We start from the raw sequence: 16,913 nt of genomic DNA on the forward strand, positions 1-16,913 counted from the left end.
CCTGACACATAATAAGCATTCAATAAATATGTATTAACTGACTGAGATTACACTGTATTACTCCTATCCTAGCCATGATCCTGTGTAATCCTTTTCTCTACATTTCAGATCAAGATGAGTGTGCAGATCCCACAGTATGCCCACAGTATTCTATCTGTATCAGTACTCCAGGAAACTACATAGGCTCCTGCAAAAGTAGTTTTGTAATGAGGAATAGGAAAAACCCAGTAATGGAGTGCCAAGGTAGGTATGACTGGAGGGAATTCCTGTAAAATGCAAATCTAATTTTAATAAAATAAAGTTAGAAAGTGAACATGGCTCTATTTAGATGACTGGTTAGATTCTCTCCCCTCCCACTTCTTCTGCTGGCAGTATGACTCACATTCCTTTCTAGCCTTCCCATCCCACGTGACTCTTTGGATGGCATTCCATGAATTTTCTATAGTGCAGTCACTCAGAGCATTAGAGAATTCCTTCACTTTTTTTAACTTTAATTTTTTATATACTCACGAAGCATTTGAACTTTTATAATAATATAATATAGTAATAATAACATCCTTTATCCCTCCTTCTTGTACCACAATTAGCTCCTATCTTTTTATACATTGTGCATCTTTCTACTGCCCTTTGAATAACTTGCAATATGAATTTCATTAAGATTGGTCTGTGACTGGCAGTCATTTTGTATCATTTGGGGAATAAAAGTAGGAAAGTTATGGATCTTCATACTAGTGAACGTCTTGAGAGGCGGGGACAAGCTAAAGTAGGCTGAATTTGGAGATGGTCATTAATTCTTTTATTTTTAATTTTTTTAATTCAATCTAATTTTTTTTAAAAGACTAGGTTTTATTTAACATGTATAGGACTGATTGCCATCTGGGGGAGGGGGTGGAGGGAGGGAGGGGAAAAATCAGAACAGAAGTGAGTGCAAGGGATAATGTTGTAAAAAAATTACCCTGGCATGGGTTCTGTCAATAAAAAGTTATTAAATAATAATAATAATAATAAAAGACTAGGTTTTCCTATCCCACCCTAACTGGAAGTTTAGGAGCTATTCATAACCATCTACACATAAAACTACACATGTGGCTCTCATGGATTCAGTCTCATTGGCTCAAGATTGGTCCAATTGATCCAATTGGATTGGTGCAGGAACTTTGACATGCTTTATTTCTCATCTGGTCAGCTTTGTCCCTCCTTGGCCAACCTACTTGGTCAATCCATATTCCTAGGAACCAACTTATCGGTGCTAGACTTAGTGTGGACACTAAATCTTCTTAGCCAACTTCATCCCAGAACTCCTGAGCTCAAGATCCATTATCCTCAACTCAAGATTTTCTCCATCACCTAGGATTGTGGGACTGACCCACTACACCCAGCTGTCCTGAATTCTAATCCCTGCTCTGTCCCTTACTATCTTCATAATCTTGGGCCTCAGTTTCCTCAGCTGTAAAATGAGTGATTTCTAAGGTCTTGTTGTAATTCCATAATCCTATGATCATTGAAGATGCTGCACCATTTCTCCAAAGGTTCTGGTCTTCCTATTCAAATGAAGTGCTAGTTCAAGGTGAAATGTACTGATAGGCAAACTCCAAGGTCATTCCTCTATTCAAAAGCACACTGGAAAACCTGCACTGTTTATTCATTTTGTTTTTCCAGTGTGGATGATTGATTGTATTAAATTCTTTTGAAAGATCATAGGTTTTATTGAGAAAATTCTGTAATATTGGAAAACAAAACTCTACTGCTATTAGACTGAACAATCAACTAGTAGATTGAACTCGTTTGGTTGTTTACAGTCATGTCTGACTTTTGGTAACCTATTTGAGGTTTTCTTGGCAAAGACCCTCATGGTTTACCATTTCCTTCTCCAGCTCATTTTTCAGTTGAAGAAACAGAAGCAACTGATTGATTTAGCTTTTAGTAAATCCATTTGCTTAAATGGCATAGCAGTTAGTAGTTACAAAACATCCTCCCCTTTCAAAAACTTGAAAAACATTCTCTCACAAATACATGCCATGTCCATGGGGACAGAGAACATGATCTTGAAGTGCAGTGTTAGGAAGTACACCTTTATGTAATATATGTGGCCAAGATAACTCACAACTGCAGGGGCCTCCATGTTTGTATTATATGGGTTTCAGATAGGTTTGCTCTTTATATGTTATAGTGTCTCCAATGGACTCTCTGAGCTTGTTCCTTGATGAACCCAAACCCAGCTCTGATCCTTGGCTGTGTTCTTCTAGAAAGTCCTTTAGCCCAGAATAGACAAAAGCCCATTTAAAGCCTAGATTCTGAGGGTTATCACTTATCTGAAGATCACTTGGTAGTTAAGATGCCAGATATTACGGTTCTTTTTCAATTAAACTGCCAAAGCCCTTTTTGTAGTGGCTAAAAACTGGAAACTGAATGGATGTCCATCAGTTGGAGAATGGCTGAATAAATTGTGGTATATGAATATTATGGAATATTACTGTTCTGTAAGAAATGACCAACAGGATGATTTCAGAAAGGCCTGGAGAGACTTACACGAACTGATGCTGAGTGAAATAAGCAGGACCAGGAGATCATTATATACTTCAACAACAATACTATATGATGACCAGTTCTGATGGACCAGGCCATCCTCAGCAACGAGATCAACCAAATCATTTCCAATGGAGCAGTAATGAACTGAACCAGCTATGCCCAGAAAAAGAACTCTGGGAGATGACTAAAAACCACTACATTGAATTCCCAATTTCTATGCCCACCTGCATTTTTGATTTCCTTCACAAGCTAATTGTACAATATTTCAGAGTCTGATTCTTTTTGTACAGCAAAAGAACAGTTTGGTCATGTATACTTATTGTGTATCTAATTTATATTTTAATATATTTAACATCTACTGGTCATCCTGCCATCTAGGGGAGGGGGTGGGGGGGTAAGAGGTGAAAAATTGGAACAAGAGGTTTGGCAATTGTTAATGCTGTAAAGTTACCCATGCATATATCCTGTAAATAAAAGGCTATTAAATAAAAAAGAAAAAAAAAAAAAAGGAAGAAAAAAAAATAATTAAACTGCCAAGCGTTCAACGACTACAGCAGAGATCTCAATCCTGATGGACTGGCCACCAACTCTGTGGGCAAAAGAGATTTGCAGTAGCTTGAAAGGAAAACGAGAAATGCAGATTTAGAGACATCTCCACTCCAAATGTTCCTGTGCACTATCTGTGCTCAATGTGTGGTAGGGCCTTCCAAGCTCCTATTGGTCTGAGCAGTCACAATTGGACACGTTGTACTTGGACTCCACCCTAGTGAGGTTATTTGGGTCCTTTTAAGATAAAGGACAGTGACCAATCAACTACCACTTACTAGGTTGGACATAGGAGAATTGAAGTTGAGTCTTTTCTCTTGACAACTCCTCCTGCTTTAGGGCTTGGTGATGGAGCTCCCCCTAACTTGGGGGAGTCACCCAGAACCTTTCCCCAATCTTCATCTCTGCAGGCTAGACCATAACAAGGCAATGACCATTTGTCTGATAATCACTAATTTCTCTAAGATTCAATGTTCCCACTAAAAAACAAAACAAAACAAAACAAGCAATTAACAACTCCAAGGTTTTCCTATTAGTATATGCAAAAGAAGGATTTCAGAAAAGGTACAAGGATGATCTATGTCCTTGAGGTAAATCTTTCTCTGCCTCTTTCTCTCTCTGTCTCTGTCTGAGTTTTTCTTTCTGTCTCTGTCTCTCTGTCTCTGTCTCTGTGTCTCTTTCTTCCTCTCTCTCTCTCTCTCTCTCTCTCTCTCTCTCTCTCTCTCTCTCTCTCTCTCCTTCTGTCTTTCTCTCTGTCTCTCTGTCTCTGTCTCTGTCTCTCTCTCTTTCTGTCTCTGTCTCTCTCTCATTCTCTCTGTCTGTCTCTGTCTCTCTCTCTCTGTCTCTCTCTGTGTGTGTCTCCGTCCCTCTGTCTTTCTTTCTCTCTCCCCCTCAAAAAAAAAGTTCCTCAAAATCTCACATCCTGTAAAATATATAGAAATGACTTACACAACAAAGAGCCTAAATCTTTAGTCAATTCTAAATATAGTTTAAGTAGGAGGCAGTTTTACTTCTTTGTAACTTGCCTTTATGACTTGTTAATTTGCTAAAGTCTTAAAAGGCACAGATTTACTTAGAAAAAAACTTCCTTACAATTTGAGCTCTCCAGAAATGAAGGTGCTACCACAGGAGTACTGATTTTCCCCATCACCCAAGATCTCTCAACAGCATCTGGATGACCACTTGTTGGAAATATTATGAAAGGGATTCTTGCTTTGGTCTGGGTTCCATTAGGGAACCTTTGAGGTCTCTTCCAACTTAGAGATCTTGACATGTTCCGAGTTTCCTTCTTAACTCTATAAAGGAGAATTACCAATACTAACTTTTCTGTAAATGCTTCCATAGCGGGCACTGGATAGAGTACCAGGATGGAAGCAAGAAGACTCATTTTCTTGAGTGCAAATCTGGCCTCAGACACTCACTACCTGGGCAAGTCATTTCACCCTGTTTGTGTCAGTTTCTGCATCTGTAAAACGACCTGGGGAAGGAAATGGCCAACCACTCGAGGATCTTTATCAAGAAAACCCCAAACAGGATCGGGAACAATCACATATGATGGAAATAATTAAACAGAAAATTGTTTTAATTCCCATTCACAATAATAACTAGCCTTGGAGCCTTAGTGTAGGGAACTCTTTTGACCAAATTCACCTTCTACCTAGATGTGGATGAATGTCCTGAGAATCCCCATCGTTGTGGTCCCAATACCAAATGCACCAACACCATTGGAAAATACAAATGCAGCTGTTTGTCTGGATTCTCTTCTCTTGGGAGGGAACTCTTGGGTCCCTGGAAAGATAGGGCCTTTCCAATGTAGAGGTAATATTCATGGTGCCACTGATGACTTGATCTGGTGTCTAGGATTGTCTCAGCTGGGCCTGAAACAGCCTGCCCCTAGAATTATACCTGTTGGGATACCCCAGGAAGTTATGTCTGTACCTGCAGTATTGGCATTACCTTTGGGAACTCTCCCCCTCCCCTCCCCTCCTCTCCTCTCCTCTTCTCTCCTCTCCTCTCCTCTCCTCTCCTCTCCTCTCCTCTCCTCTCCTCTCCTCTTCTCTTCTCTTCTCTTCTCTGTCTCTCTCTGTCTCTGTCTGTGTGTGTGTGTGTGTTTCTCTCCCTCCCTCCTTCTCTCTGTCTCTGTCTGTCTGCCTCTCTCTCCCTCTCTCTTCTTCTCTCCCTCTCTCTCTCTTCCTCTCTCCCCTCTCTTCTCTCTTTGCCTCTCCTTTCCTCTTCTCTCCTCTCCTCTCTTCTCTCTTTCTATCCCCTTCCCCCCTCGCCCCCCCCCCTTTCCGTTTGTTTTCCTCTATCAATTCACCTGCAAATTATCAGCACTAGACAGATGGATTAACCAGCTTCAGGAGTCTAACTCAACCCACTTTATCTTCAATCAGCTCAAACTCCTCCAATGGGACACTTGCCCAGCTCATTGTCCATTGTCAGCAAGAAGTACTTTCAGAAGATGAAGATGAAATAATTGCCCCATACCCCAAAGGGCTTTGGGCCCCATTTATTTAGGAAGGAACTGGAATTTATTGGTAAATGGATCCCAAACTACACAATGTTTGAGTGGGTTCCCTGTATGGAATTCATCAATTCTGTGAAGGCAGGAGGTTATATAGGATTAATCTATTCCCCTGCCATAGAATTTTATTTGGGACGCAGGATGGGGGACATTGTGTTAAGATTTGGGTTAATATTGCTGAGAAAGATATCCTACAAACAATTTACTTTAATGCTTGTCAAATTATAGAATTTTAGAGGCTTGACTAGCTACAGACAAGTAGTTAAAATATATATTTGTATCCTGATAGAGAAAGAGGATTTTATGGAACTGCCTGTCCAATTTGGAATAATGTTTGGTTTGTTATAAGGGCTGGACATTTAGAAAATATAAATCAAAGAGCAATTTGAGAATAGATGTAATAGGTATAGATCTGTTAGGAAGATTTGGAATCAAGTCAAGGATTTAAGGCAATTGATATGAATGGGACAGAGTGAAGACCTCTCATGGGAATGTGACCCTTAACTATTCCCTAACTGTGACTTTAGACTTTACAATAAGAAGTTGAGCTATAGCCAAAAAGCTGTAGGTGTTCGATTGTCTTGGATGAACATTTCCCCTCCTATTTCCTGCCACCTTCTAATTAGCACTTAAGTACTTGTTTTAAAGGAGATAATGGCTTAGGAATTCAGGTAACAGAATTTTCTCATGCAAGAATATCTGCTTGTATAGGAGTTCTCTAGGGAAATTTAAATTAAGAGTTTGTTATTTACTAATATTCTTTTGTTTCTGGGATAGACTTTTAGAGTGTAAGCCTGGATTCTCCCAGACAATCGGAGAAAAGGTTGGTGAAGGGCAAGGGAGGTTTCTGGTCTGTAAAGCTTGTTTTGCTGTTTGTACTTTGCACTCCTTTATTGACACCTTGTCTGTTAGGAGTTGCTCTTTCTTGCAAGAGCATAATAAATCTCTTTTTTGCTTTTATTTTTTTACTTGGAGAGTCTCTGATTTTTAATTTGGGTAAGGGTCACTGTCCCAAACAGATAGACACCAATATCTGGGCAGAATTGATAAAGTACTCCTCAAAGAGTCTGAACAAAAAGCAATTTCTATGTCTGTGCTACAGATTGCCTCATGCTCAGATAATGAGGTACAAACGATGAGGTGCAAGAATTGGGGTGGGAGATCCCCTCTGGTCGGAGACACAGGTCCTATGTGAAAGAATTTGCAAACCCGAAATCTGTGTGGCAAAAAGGGATTTATTGCCATTGAGAAGCCAGCTTGCTAGGAAGACAAGCTTATTAGTAGGCAAAAGGTCCTATTAGGAAGATAGCAAAGGTTAACACTGAGAAGAGAATATCTTCACCAGTGGGCAAAGTCTGTTAAGATGTCTGCAAAGATATCTGAGCATGTAGTTTGATCTTTGGCCCAAAGATGGGGGACAACTCCTGAGAGACTGGTTTTCAATTCCATTCAATTTAAAATTGAATAAGATTACCTAACTGGGAGTTTGAACTGCTGAGAGTTGTTTGTGTCAGTTCAATAGAGGATGATTGATCAAGATCTCCAATTGAATGAAACCACTTAACTTCAGGGTATTGTCTGGAAAAGTTGTGCTTTTCCCAGGGGAGAGCTTGAGACCCAGAATCACACTTCCCCCACAGATTAAAGGGGACCACGGTTTCAGGAGGCCCCCAAAGGTTAAAGGGGACACAATTTATATCACTTTTATCCTTGATTTTTGATGAAGAAAGTAAGACTGAATCAGGAAGAATTAAGTCAAGGATAGTAATTGATGAATGCAGGCTAAAAATCTAATTAATTTGGGATTTGGATCATTCCTACTTTGGTGGGTAAATATTATTAGATAAATTATACCAGAGAGGCAATGAAGGGAATAGCAGAGTAGTTAGATGTCACTAGCAAAATAGCATGGGAAAATAGAATGACTCTGGATTAGTTATTGGCTGGAAAAGTAGGAACAAATGTTGAAATTGGAGATAGTTTTACTTCTAGTACATCCCTGTCAGAATTAGCAGAGAATTGAGGGATTAATTATCCATTCTGTAAGAAGATCTGTGCAGGGGTTAATAGACTTTTATGAAGTGGGATGTAAAAAGTATTATCCAGATTTTAGGGATTAGAGAAGGATGTGGAAACTAAATGATTAAAAAAAGAAAAAAGGAGGAAACAGTTATGAAAAACTGAAACCACAAGGACAATCAAGAATAATCAAGGGTGGAGGCTATCTTCCTCCAAAAGAATATTAAGCTCCTTGGTGGCTGGAACTGACTTTTGTAATCAGAGGAGGTGGTCTGAGATTTGAAAATAATCTTTGGATTTTTGCTTCTAGCCTTCCTCTGTTACCTTCCCCTTTAGAATATAAGCTCCTTTGGGGCAGAGACTGACTATGTAATGAGGAGTGGAGATTCATGTGTAACTCCTGTAACATCCAATTAATGGGGAATCAGGGGAGGGATTTGTGCTTCAGAAAAGGAAAAATACTGTTTTTGGAGTTTCAGAAATATGTCTATTAATCTAGGCAACCATTTTTGCAAAAATGTAAAATAAATCTTTCCTGCATTCATCTATTAGTCCGTGGAGTTCTTGGTAAGATATTTTGTTTCTTACAGGCTACTTTCATAAAAACCTGGAAAAACTTACACAAATTAATGCAAAGTGAAATGAGCAGAACCAAGAGAACACTGTACATAGTAATAATGACACTGTGCTATGTTCAACTAAGATTGACTTAGCTCTTCTCAGCAATACAGTGATCCAGGAATAGACTATTATTTAAAATTAACATTAAAAAAAGAAATGCTTTTTAAGAGGCAGTATGATTTAATGCTTCTGCTAAACATTGGCTGGGTGAACCCTGGACTTGTGCACTGTAGGCAACTTGCTAAGACTATGGAGCAGTCACTAATTATTGTTAGAGTAAGTTTCCTGTCAAGTAAAGTCCAGATTCAAATTCTCTTCTTCCTTGTTAGATATTTAACATTAAACATAAAAAAAAAAATCTTTCTCATGAATTCATTGGTATAGAAAATTATTTTCACTGGAAGAACTCCTTTAACCAATGTAGATTGGTTTTTGTGTGGCAATTTACCAGTTCAGAGCAGTGGTATCTAAGTCTGATAGAAATGAGTGTCATTAAGCTATGTGTGAGAATCCCAGCGGAATTCTCATGTTAAGTTTGTTTACATATGTACTGTTATCTATGTCTTATTGTATTTTTTATCTATTCTCTTTTCCCAAGTACATTCCAGGCTGTGATTTGTACACCCCTTATCTGGGGGACTGAGAAACAAAAGCACTTGCTCAGAGTCCTCTCACAATGTGCATCAAGTGGGATTGACCCCACATCTTCCTGAAAATTTAATTATGTGACCTATAGAACTCAGGGCTTGAGAAAGAATTCTAGCTATTATGGGCAGGTAACAGGAAAGACAGGCTGGTGAGGGTAAAAACAGGAGGAGGGTATAGGAGAAGAGAGAAAATAACTTATCCCTTGCCAGAGCAACATTCTATACAGTTTCTAGGCAGTGACGAATTTTTCTGCTATTTATTCCCTTAGAGCACACCCTCCCCACTCCAACTGGTTGAAAGAAATTCTTTAGACTCAAAAAAAACTGGGAGAATAAGCTTTTTTATTGACTCTAAATAAAGGAGAGATAGGAATGTTTGGAATTATGAGTGAAGACACTCGTGGGAATATAGCACTAAACTATATTTTAATTGTGACTTGAGACTTTATAATAAGAAATACAGCTATAGCTAAAAAGTTGCAGGTTTTGTCCCCTCCTATTTCCCATCACTTCTTAATTAGCATTTCAGTTCTTCTTTTAAAGGTGATGATGGCTTTGAATTCTATATCTTCTGGTGTCTCAGTTCTCTAGGGAAACTTAAATTAAGAATTTATTATTATTGACTTGTATTCTTTTGTTTCTGAGTTAGATTTCCATGATTAGAATATAAGCCTGGTCTCCCCCAAACATTGGGAGAAACGGCCAGCCTGGGGGTAAAAGGGGCTTTGGGAACTTCTGCATTTAGGCTCTTTAATCTTGTGTTTTGAAATTATGCTTTGCAATCTTTTATGGACAAACACCTTGTCATATAAGAAATGCCCTTTATCGTGAGATCATAATAAACCCCTTTTTGATTTTTCTTACTCTGAGAGTCTCTGATTGTTTTTGTGGATGCTACTGTCCCACATAGGAAAAAGTACATAAGTAGAATATTTTCCACTCTTTAGCCCTTGGGGCAGCAGTGTGGGTGACTCATAGAGATTGTCTTGCTTTGGGGTTCCAAAAGCATTTGATTGCAATGGTCAATTTGTGGAATGATGGCATTTTCTTCTTCAATCCCCAGATGTGGACAAATGTATGGATGTCACAGCTTGTCCAGCACATGCTATGTGTACTAATGCACCAGGAAACTATTCCTGCACCTGCAACCTTGGCTCTAAGTCCAGCACTTCAGAAGTGAGCTTCCGAAACCAAGGAACACAGTGCAAAAGTGAGTAAAGGCATTCCTGTGAATCTGTCTGGGATCTTTAACAAAGTAGGGCAGGGAATTTGGACCCTGAGGACTTTTTAGCCTCAGGAGTGATGGAAGCAGAAAGGAAAACCATGATTTTAGTCCATAAAAAAGATGATATTTGGATGAGGTAAAAGGTATCTTATCCATCTACTTGTGGAACACCAGAACTAGAGAGTACCCTGGGGGCTTCATCCAGGGGCTGGGCTGCAGCATAAAAGCAAGTGAGCATCTCTTCTGTTCTGGGTATGCCATTTTGGGAAGGACTTGGATAAAATAGAGAGGTAATAAAGCAGAGTGGACAGAAAGCCAGACTCAGGACCAAATAGCCTTAATTTCAAGTCACCCCTCTATCCATACTGCAGATCTAATGTGACCATGGACAAATTCATTTAAAATCTTATAAGATTTTAAGGGCTTTAAGCAAATCTCTAAGACTATACTGTTATTCAGTCATGTCTAACTGTTTGTGACCCTTCTTGCAGTTTTTTTTGATAAAGATACTAAAGTAACTTCCCTTTTCCTTCTCCAGTTCATTTTACAATTGAGGAAACTGAGGTACAAAAATTTGCCTAGGGTCACATAGCCAATAAGTATTTGAGGTCAGAATTGAGCGCAAAGCTTCCTGAGTCCAGGCCCGGCATTCTATCCACTGTGCCACGGATCTCTCCATATGTTGTCTTCAAATATTTGAAGGCCTCTGATACAGAAAAAGGGTTAGACTTTTTCTAATTGATCCTAGGGGGCAGAAGAAGGGATGGAAGCTGCAAAGAGGATATTAGGCTATTCCAGGGAATAGGGGGAATCCCTAACTATAGGTCTTCAAGAAAAGACTGATGAGTATTTCTTGGTATGATAGTGCTGTCTTATTGACTCATGGGGGCACCAATTCTTGGCCATAAAGATCCCAGGGGAGCCCAAGTTGCAGGGATAAATTTGAATAGACAATATTTAGGTTCTGGAAAGCTCTAATTCACATTCAAAGGGAGATTGACATTTTTATCTTTGGGCAGAACAGGAGATAAGCCATCTCTAAGGTTTACTTCTCTACCTTCCTGCCTCCAGAATGGATAATGGGCTAGAATTACATCTCTCTGTTATAAATATGATATTTGCATTTGCTGGGTAGAATGCACTTTTAACAGCTCACGGTGAAAGTGACTTTTCTTTGTTTCTCTAAAGTGAAACCAAGTTCTACTCAACTTAGAAATTTAGCTCTTTCCTACCAATTGCTTATTACACAAAAGATGATTTAAAAAATAATGGACTAGGATATACTATAACATATTTAACATGTATAGGACTGCTTGCCATCTGGGGCAAGGGGTGGAGGGAGGGAGGGGAAAAGTCAGAACAGAAGTGAGTGCAAGGGATAATGTTGTAAAAAATTAACCAGGCATGAGTTCTGTCAATAAAACGTTATAATTATGAAAAGAAATAATGGAAAAGCAAATTTAATTAAGCAAGTAGCAATATGGAAATTTGGAGAAATTATGCAGAATAAAAATGGAATCTTTGATTGAAATAAAATCTCAGTTCAATCAAGGAGGGAACAATCTCTTTTTAAAGTATTTTTTTAAGCTTTTTATTTTCAAAACATATGTATGAATAATTCTCAACATTCACTCTTGCAAAACCTTGTATTCCAAGTTTTTCTCTCCCTTTTCCCTACTCCCTTCCCTAGACAGCAAGTAAAACAGTACATCTTAAACATGTGCAATTCCTCTATACATATTTCCACAATTATTGTGCTGCACAAGAAATATCAGATCAAAAAGGAAAAAAAAATGAGAAAGAAAACAAAACACAAGCAAATAACAACAAAAAGAGTGAAATACTCTGTTGTGATCCACACTCAGCTCCCATAGTCCTCTCTCTGCATGTAGATGGCTCTCATCATTACAAGATCATTAGAATTGGCCTGAATCATCTCATTGTTGAGAAGAGCCATGTGGTGGGGACAATGTCACTAGAGATACCTCTCAGCAGCCTCTGAGAATGTAGAGATGTTGGGGAGGAGGAGTTGACTTTTTTCACAGATCTACAAGTCCAGGGTTTTCCCTTTAGCCATTCCAAATTTTGCATCTTTCTTCTCTCAGTCTGTTTCTTTCAAACTCTTTTTTTTTTCTAAGAGTTCTCTTCTTTTCTAAATGCAAAGTCATGTCCCCCATCTGTATGGAACATCTCATGCTCAGGAGTGACTCAATCACTCAGTGTCATATCTCCTTATTCATACCTCACATAGCATTCAGTGTCACAAGACTATCCTTCAGGAAGCCACTGAACCTAGCCTGGCCAGGTTGTTACAGCCAAAACTTTCAAGTATAGTTTCATTAGATTGCTGCTGACATTCCCTCCAATTCTGAAACTCTAGATTTCTGTAGATCTGTAATATGCTGTGGCAATCAGTGAATGATTAATGCTGAATTAGTGATCTGAACAGAAAATGAGGAAGGAACTGAAAGAAGGGAGATATTCTTTGAGATGGTGGGATCAGGGAAAGCATCCTAGAATAAGGGACTTGGAGGAGGGAGAGCTTGCTCTGATTCTAGAAACAAAGTGCTTTGATTAAAATGACCTTCAAATGAAGTAAACAGAATAGGGAAGGACTGCTATAAGCAAATATTTCCAAAGAGGGAGCAGACCGTGTCCTCAGATTCATCTGAGCTATTGTGGTTTTATTTTATTTGTTTGTTCTCTCATTTCTCCTCTCTATGCCCTCAGTTCCCTATTTCTAGAAGTTTGAAGTTAGATTTCTCCTAAATTAATTAGCATTTATTAGGCAACTACTATGTGTCAGATACTGTGATAAATGTTGAGGATAGAAAGGGAAAAAAAAATTCCCTGTCCTCACGGAGCTTACAGTCGATAATATTCCCACTTAGACAACATGTAAATAACTAGGTACATACAACATTTACGCAGAACAGATGTAAAGTAATATGAGAAGTCCTAAGCCTTGAAGGAAAAAAAGGATTCTTAGAGATGAAGGTGTTGAGAGAATGTGTTTAATGTATGAGGGACAGTAAAGATGGGGGATATGAAATAATGAATTCCCAAAAAGCTAATAATCCAGTTTGTCCACTAATAAATAGGAAGTGAAGAAGAGTAACTATTTTTTAAAATATGAAGGTGTGGTCTGATTGTGGGTCATTAAACACCAGGCTGAAGACTTTATATTTTACTGCATCCTAAAAGCAATAGGGAGCCACTGAAGATTTCTGGGGGTAGGGGGTGGAGGAGGAATTATATAACCGAATCTATTTCAAAAAAGACTTTTTTGGCTATCAAGTAAAAAAATAATAATGATAATTCCCATGTATACAGTAACTCTGGGTTTGCAAAGTGCTTTAATTAAAATGACCAAAGGAAGTAAACAGAATAAGCATTATCCTACATCAATAGTCAATAAACATTTACTAAGTACCTACTTTGTGTTAAGCACTAGAAATACAACTAAGAAAGAGAGGATCCCTGCCTTCAAGGAGTGTTAAGGAACAGGTCAATTCTCCGAGAGCCTCCACAGTTGTGGATCACAACATATGAAGGAGTTTTAAAGCAGCCTTTGCTGACACAGGTGTTGCAGACTGGGAATGAAATAAATTGGAGGCAGAGGGAAGAGGAGAGAGGTCAGACAATACAGCAGCCTCTGAGGAGAGAAGTCAAAGAACAGCAACTGCCTCTCAGGCTCCTTGCATCATCCTCTCACAAGAGGAGATCCATTCTGGGTTGGATCTCTTAGCAGCCACTGTCAGTTGGCTCCCATGTATTCCAACAAAGGAGCTTACAATCTAATCAGGGAAGACACTATACAAAAAAAGATGAAAAGTGGGGAGTGGGGAGGAGCATTCCAGAGGTTAGATGGCACAGAGACCCTAGTCATTTACAGAGGTGAAAGCGAGCCAAGCAGCTGACTGGAAATTCTCAACCCTCTAGTATTCAACTATAGCATTCTTTCCCCAATAGCAATCTAGAACACAGATTTGATAGGTGGGCTGAGTAGTGTGGGTAGGGACAGTCATGGACCAGGTCCTCTCCTGAGACAAGGAGGTGTCTAACCACATGGAGGGATGCATACAATTCCTCTCTTTCCCCTCCTTGCCCACCCATACCCCATGGCCACCCTCACTTCCCCTGTACCTTGGCCTGACTGATGCTTTGGGACTTTTAATTAAGCTTACCTTGCTGAAGCATAAACAGACTTATTTGGGGCCTCTTAGGGACTCTTGTCAAGTGCAAAGAAGACTTGGATCAGGAACAGGTACAGGATTGCCACAGCAACTCAACTCTCCCTGGACTCCCAGAATATGTAAGTGATGATTTTCCTAAAAAGTGATTTAGAAGTCTTTCCTTTGAAGGAATTACTATGGTCAGAAGCAAAAACCCTCTTGGGTATGGAGGGAAGGAGAGAGTAGGACCTGGCCCTAAATGAAGATTTTCTCTAGAAGATGGACAATGGATCTATGAGGCAGAGAGGCAGTTCTAGCTGTTCAGTGGGTAAAGTCTTGCTTCACTCTTTGTGACCCCTTGGATCAGAACATCCCAGTACAGAATCTTGGCAGATCCTAGAGTGGATTGTCCTTTCTTGTTCCAGTGAATCAAGGCAAACAGTCTAAGTGACTGTCCAGCAAGTGTCTGAGGTTGGATTTGAACTTGGTTCTTCCTAACTCCAGGCTCAGTGCTCTATCTCCTGAGTCATCCAGTTGCTGCCAAAAGCCCTGAGTTGAGTACCTGGTTTTCTACCACTCTTAGTCAGTAGATAAAAAGGAGAATAGTTTTTTTTTTTTTAATTAAATAACTTTTTATTGGCAGAACCTATGCCAGGGTAATTTTTTACAACATTATCCCTTGCACTCACTTCTGTTCCAATTTTTCCCCTCCCTCCCTCCACCCTCTCCCCAAAGATGGCAAGCAGTCCTATACATGTTAAATAGATTACAGTAGATCTTGGATACAATATATGTGTGCAGAACCGAACAGTTTTCTTGTTGCTCAGGGAGAATTGGATTTAGAAGGTATAAATAACCTGGGAAGAAGAACAAAAATGCAAGCAGTTTACATTCATTTCCTAGTGTTCTTTATTTGGGTGTAGCTGCTTCTGTCCATCCTTGATCAATTGAAACTAAGTTAGATCTTGTCTTTGTTGAAGAAATCCACTTCTATCAGAATACATCCTCATACAGTATCGCTGTTGAGGTATATAATGATTTCCTGGTTCTGCTCTTTTCGCTCAGCATCAGTTCATGTAAGTCTCGCCAATCCTCTCTGTATTCGTCCTGTTGGTCATTTCTTACAGAACAATAATATTCCATAACATTTATATACCACAATTTACTCAACCATTCTCCAATTGATGGGCATCCATTCATTTTCCAGCTTCTGGCCACTACAAACAGGGCTGCCACAAACATTTTGGCACATACAGGTCCCTTTCCCTTTTTTAGTATCTCTTTGGGGTAATAAGCCCAGTAGAGACACTGCTGGATCAAAGAGTATGCACAGTTTGATAACTTTTTGGGCATAGTTCCAAATTGCTCTCCAGAATGGCTGGATGTATTCACAATTCCACCACATCCCCTCCAACATTCTGCATTATCTTTCCCTGTCATTCTGGCCAATCTGACATGTGTATAGTAGTATCTCAGAGTTGTCTTAATTTGCATTTCTCTGATCAATAGTAATTTGGAACACTCTTTCATATGAGTAGTAATAGTTTTAATTTCATCATCTGAAAATTGTCTGTTCATATCCTTTGACCATTTATCAATTAGAGAACGACTAGATTTCTTATAAATTAGAGTCAGTTTTCTATATATTTTGGAAATGAGTCCTTTATCAGAACTTTTGACTGTAAAAATGTTTTCCCAGTTTATTGTTTCCCTTCTAATCTTGCCTGCATTAGTTTTGTTTGTACAAAACTTTTCAATTTGATATAATCAAAATTTTCAATTTTGTAGTCAATAGTGATCTCTAGTTCTTCTTTGGTCATAAATTCCTTCCTCTTCCACAGGTCTGAGAGGTAAACTATCCTATGCTCTTCCAATTTATTTATGATCTCATTCTTTATGCCTAGATCATGAACCCATTTTGACCTTATCTTGGTATACGGTGTTAAGTGTGGGTCAATGCCTAGTTTCTGCCATACTAATTTCCAATTTTCCCAGCAATTTTTGTCAAATAATGCATTCTTATCCCCAAAACTGGGGTCTTTGGGTTTGTCAAACACTAGATAATTAAGGTTATTGGCTGTTTTGTCCTTTGAACCTAACCTATTCCATTGATCAACTAGTCTATTTCTTAGCCAATACCAGATAGTTTTAGTAACCGCTGCCTTATAATATAATTTTAGATCTGGTACAGCTAGGCCACCTTCATTTGATTTTTTTTCATTAATTCCCTTGAAATTCTTGACCTTTTGTTTTTCCATATGAACTTTGTTGTTATTTTTTCTAGGTCATCAAAATAGTTTTTGGGAAGTCTGATTGGTATAGCGCTAAATAAATAGATTAGTTTAGGTAGTATTGTCATCTTTATTATATTTGCTCGCCCAATCCAAGAGCATTTAATATTTTTCCAGTTAGTTAGATCAGACTTAATTTGTGTGGAAAGTGTTTTGTAGTTTTGCTCATAAAGTTTCTGATTTTCCTTGGCAGATAGATTCCTAAATATTTTATACTATCAGTAGTTACTTTAAATGGGATTTCTCTTTGTAACTCTGACTGTTGGATTTTGTTAGTGATATATAAGAATGCTGATGACTTATGTGGGTTTATTTTATAACCAGCAACTTTGCTAA

General features: G+C 38.7%; 1 protein-coding gene across 1 annotated transcript in view; it reads left to right on the forward strand.

The window, feature by feature from the left end:
• The first annotated feature begins 230 nt into the window (after positions 1-230).
• LOC100913482 (adhesion G protein-coupled receptor E1) overlaps positions 231-16,913 on the forward strand; it is a 37,075-nt gene continuing 20,392 nt past the window's right edge. Inside the window, 6 exon segments of the mRNA XM_031947799.1 lie at positions 231-243; positions 4,737-4,840; positions 4,842-4,905; positions 4,947-5,043; positions 9,939-10,096; positions 14,338-14,426. Of these exon segments, the coding sequence (XP_031803659.1) occupies positions 231-243; positions 4,737-4,840; positions 4,842-4,905; positions 4,947-5,043; positions 9,939-10,096; positions 14,338-14,426 (525 nt within the window).

Source organism: Sarcophilus harrisii, chromosome 1 (assembly GCF_902635505.1).
Source record: "Sarcophilus harrisii chromosome 1, mSarHar1.11, whole genome shotgun sequence".
Lineage (NCBI taxonomy): Eukaryota > Metazoa > Chordata > Mammalia > Dasyuromorphia > Dasyuridae > Sarcophilus > Sarcophilus harrisii.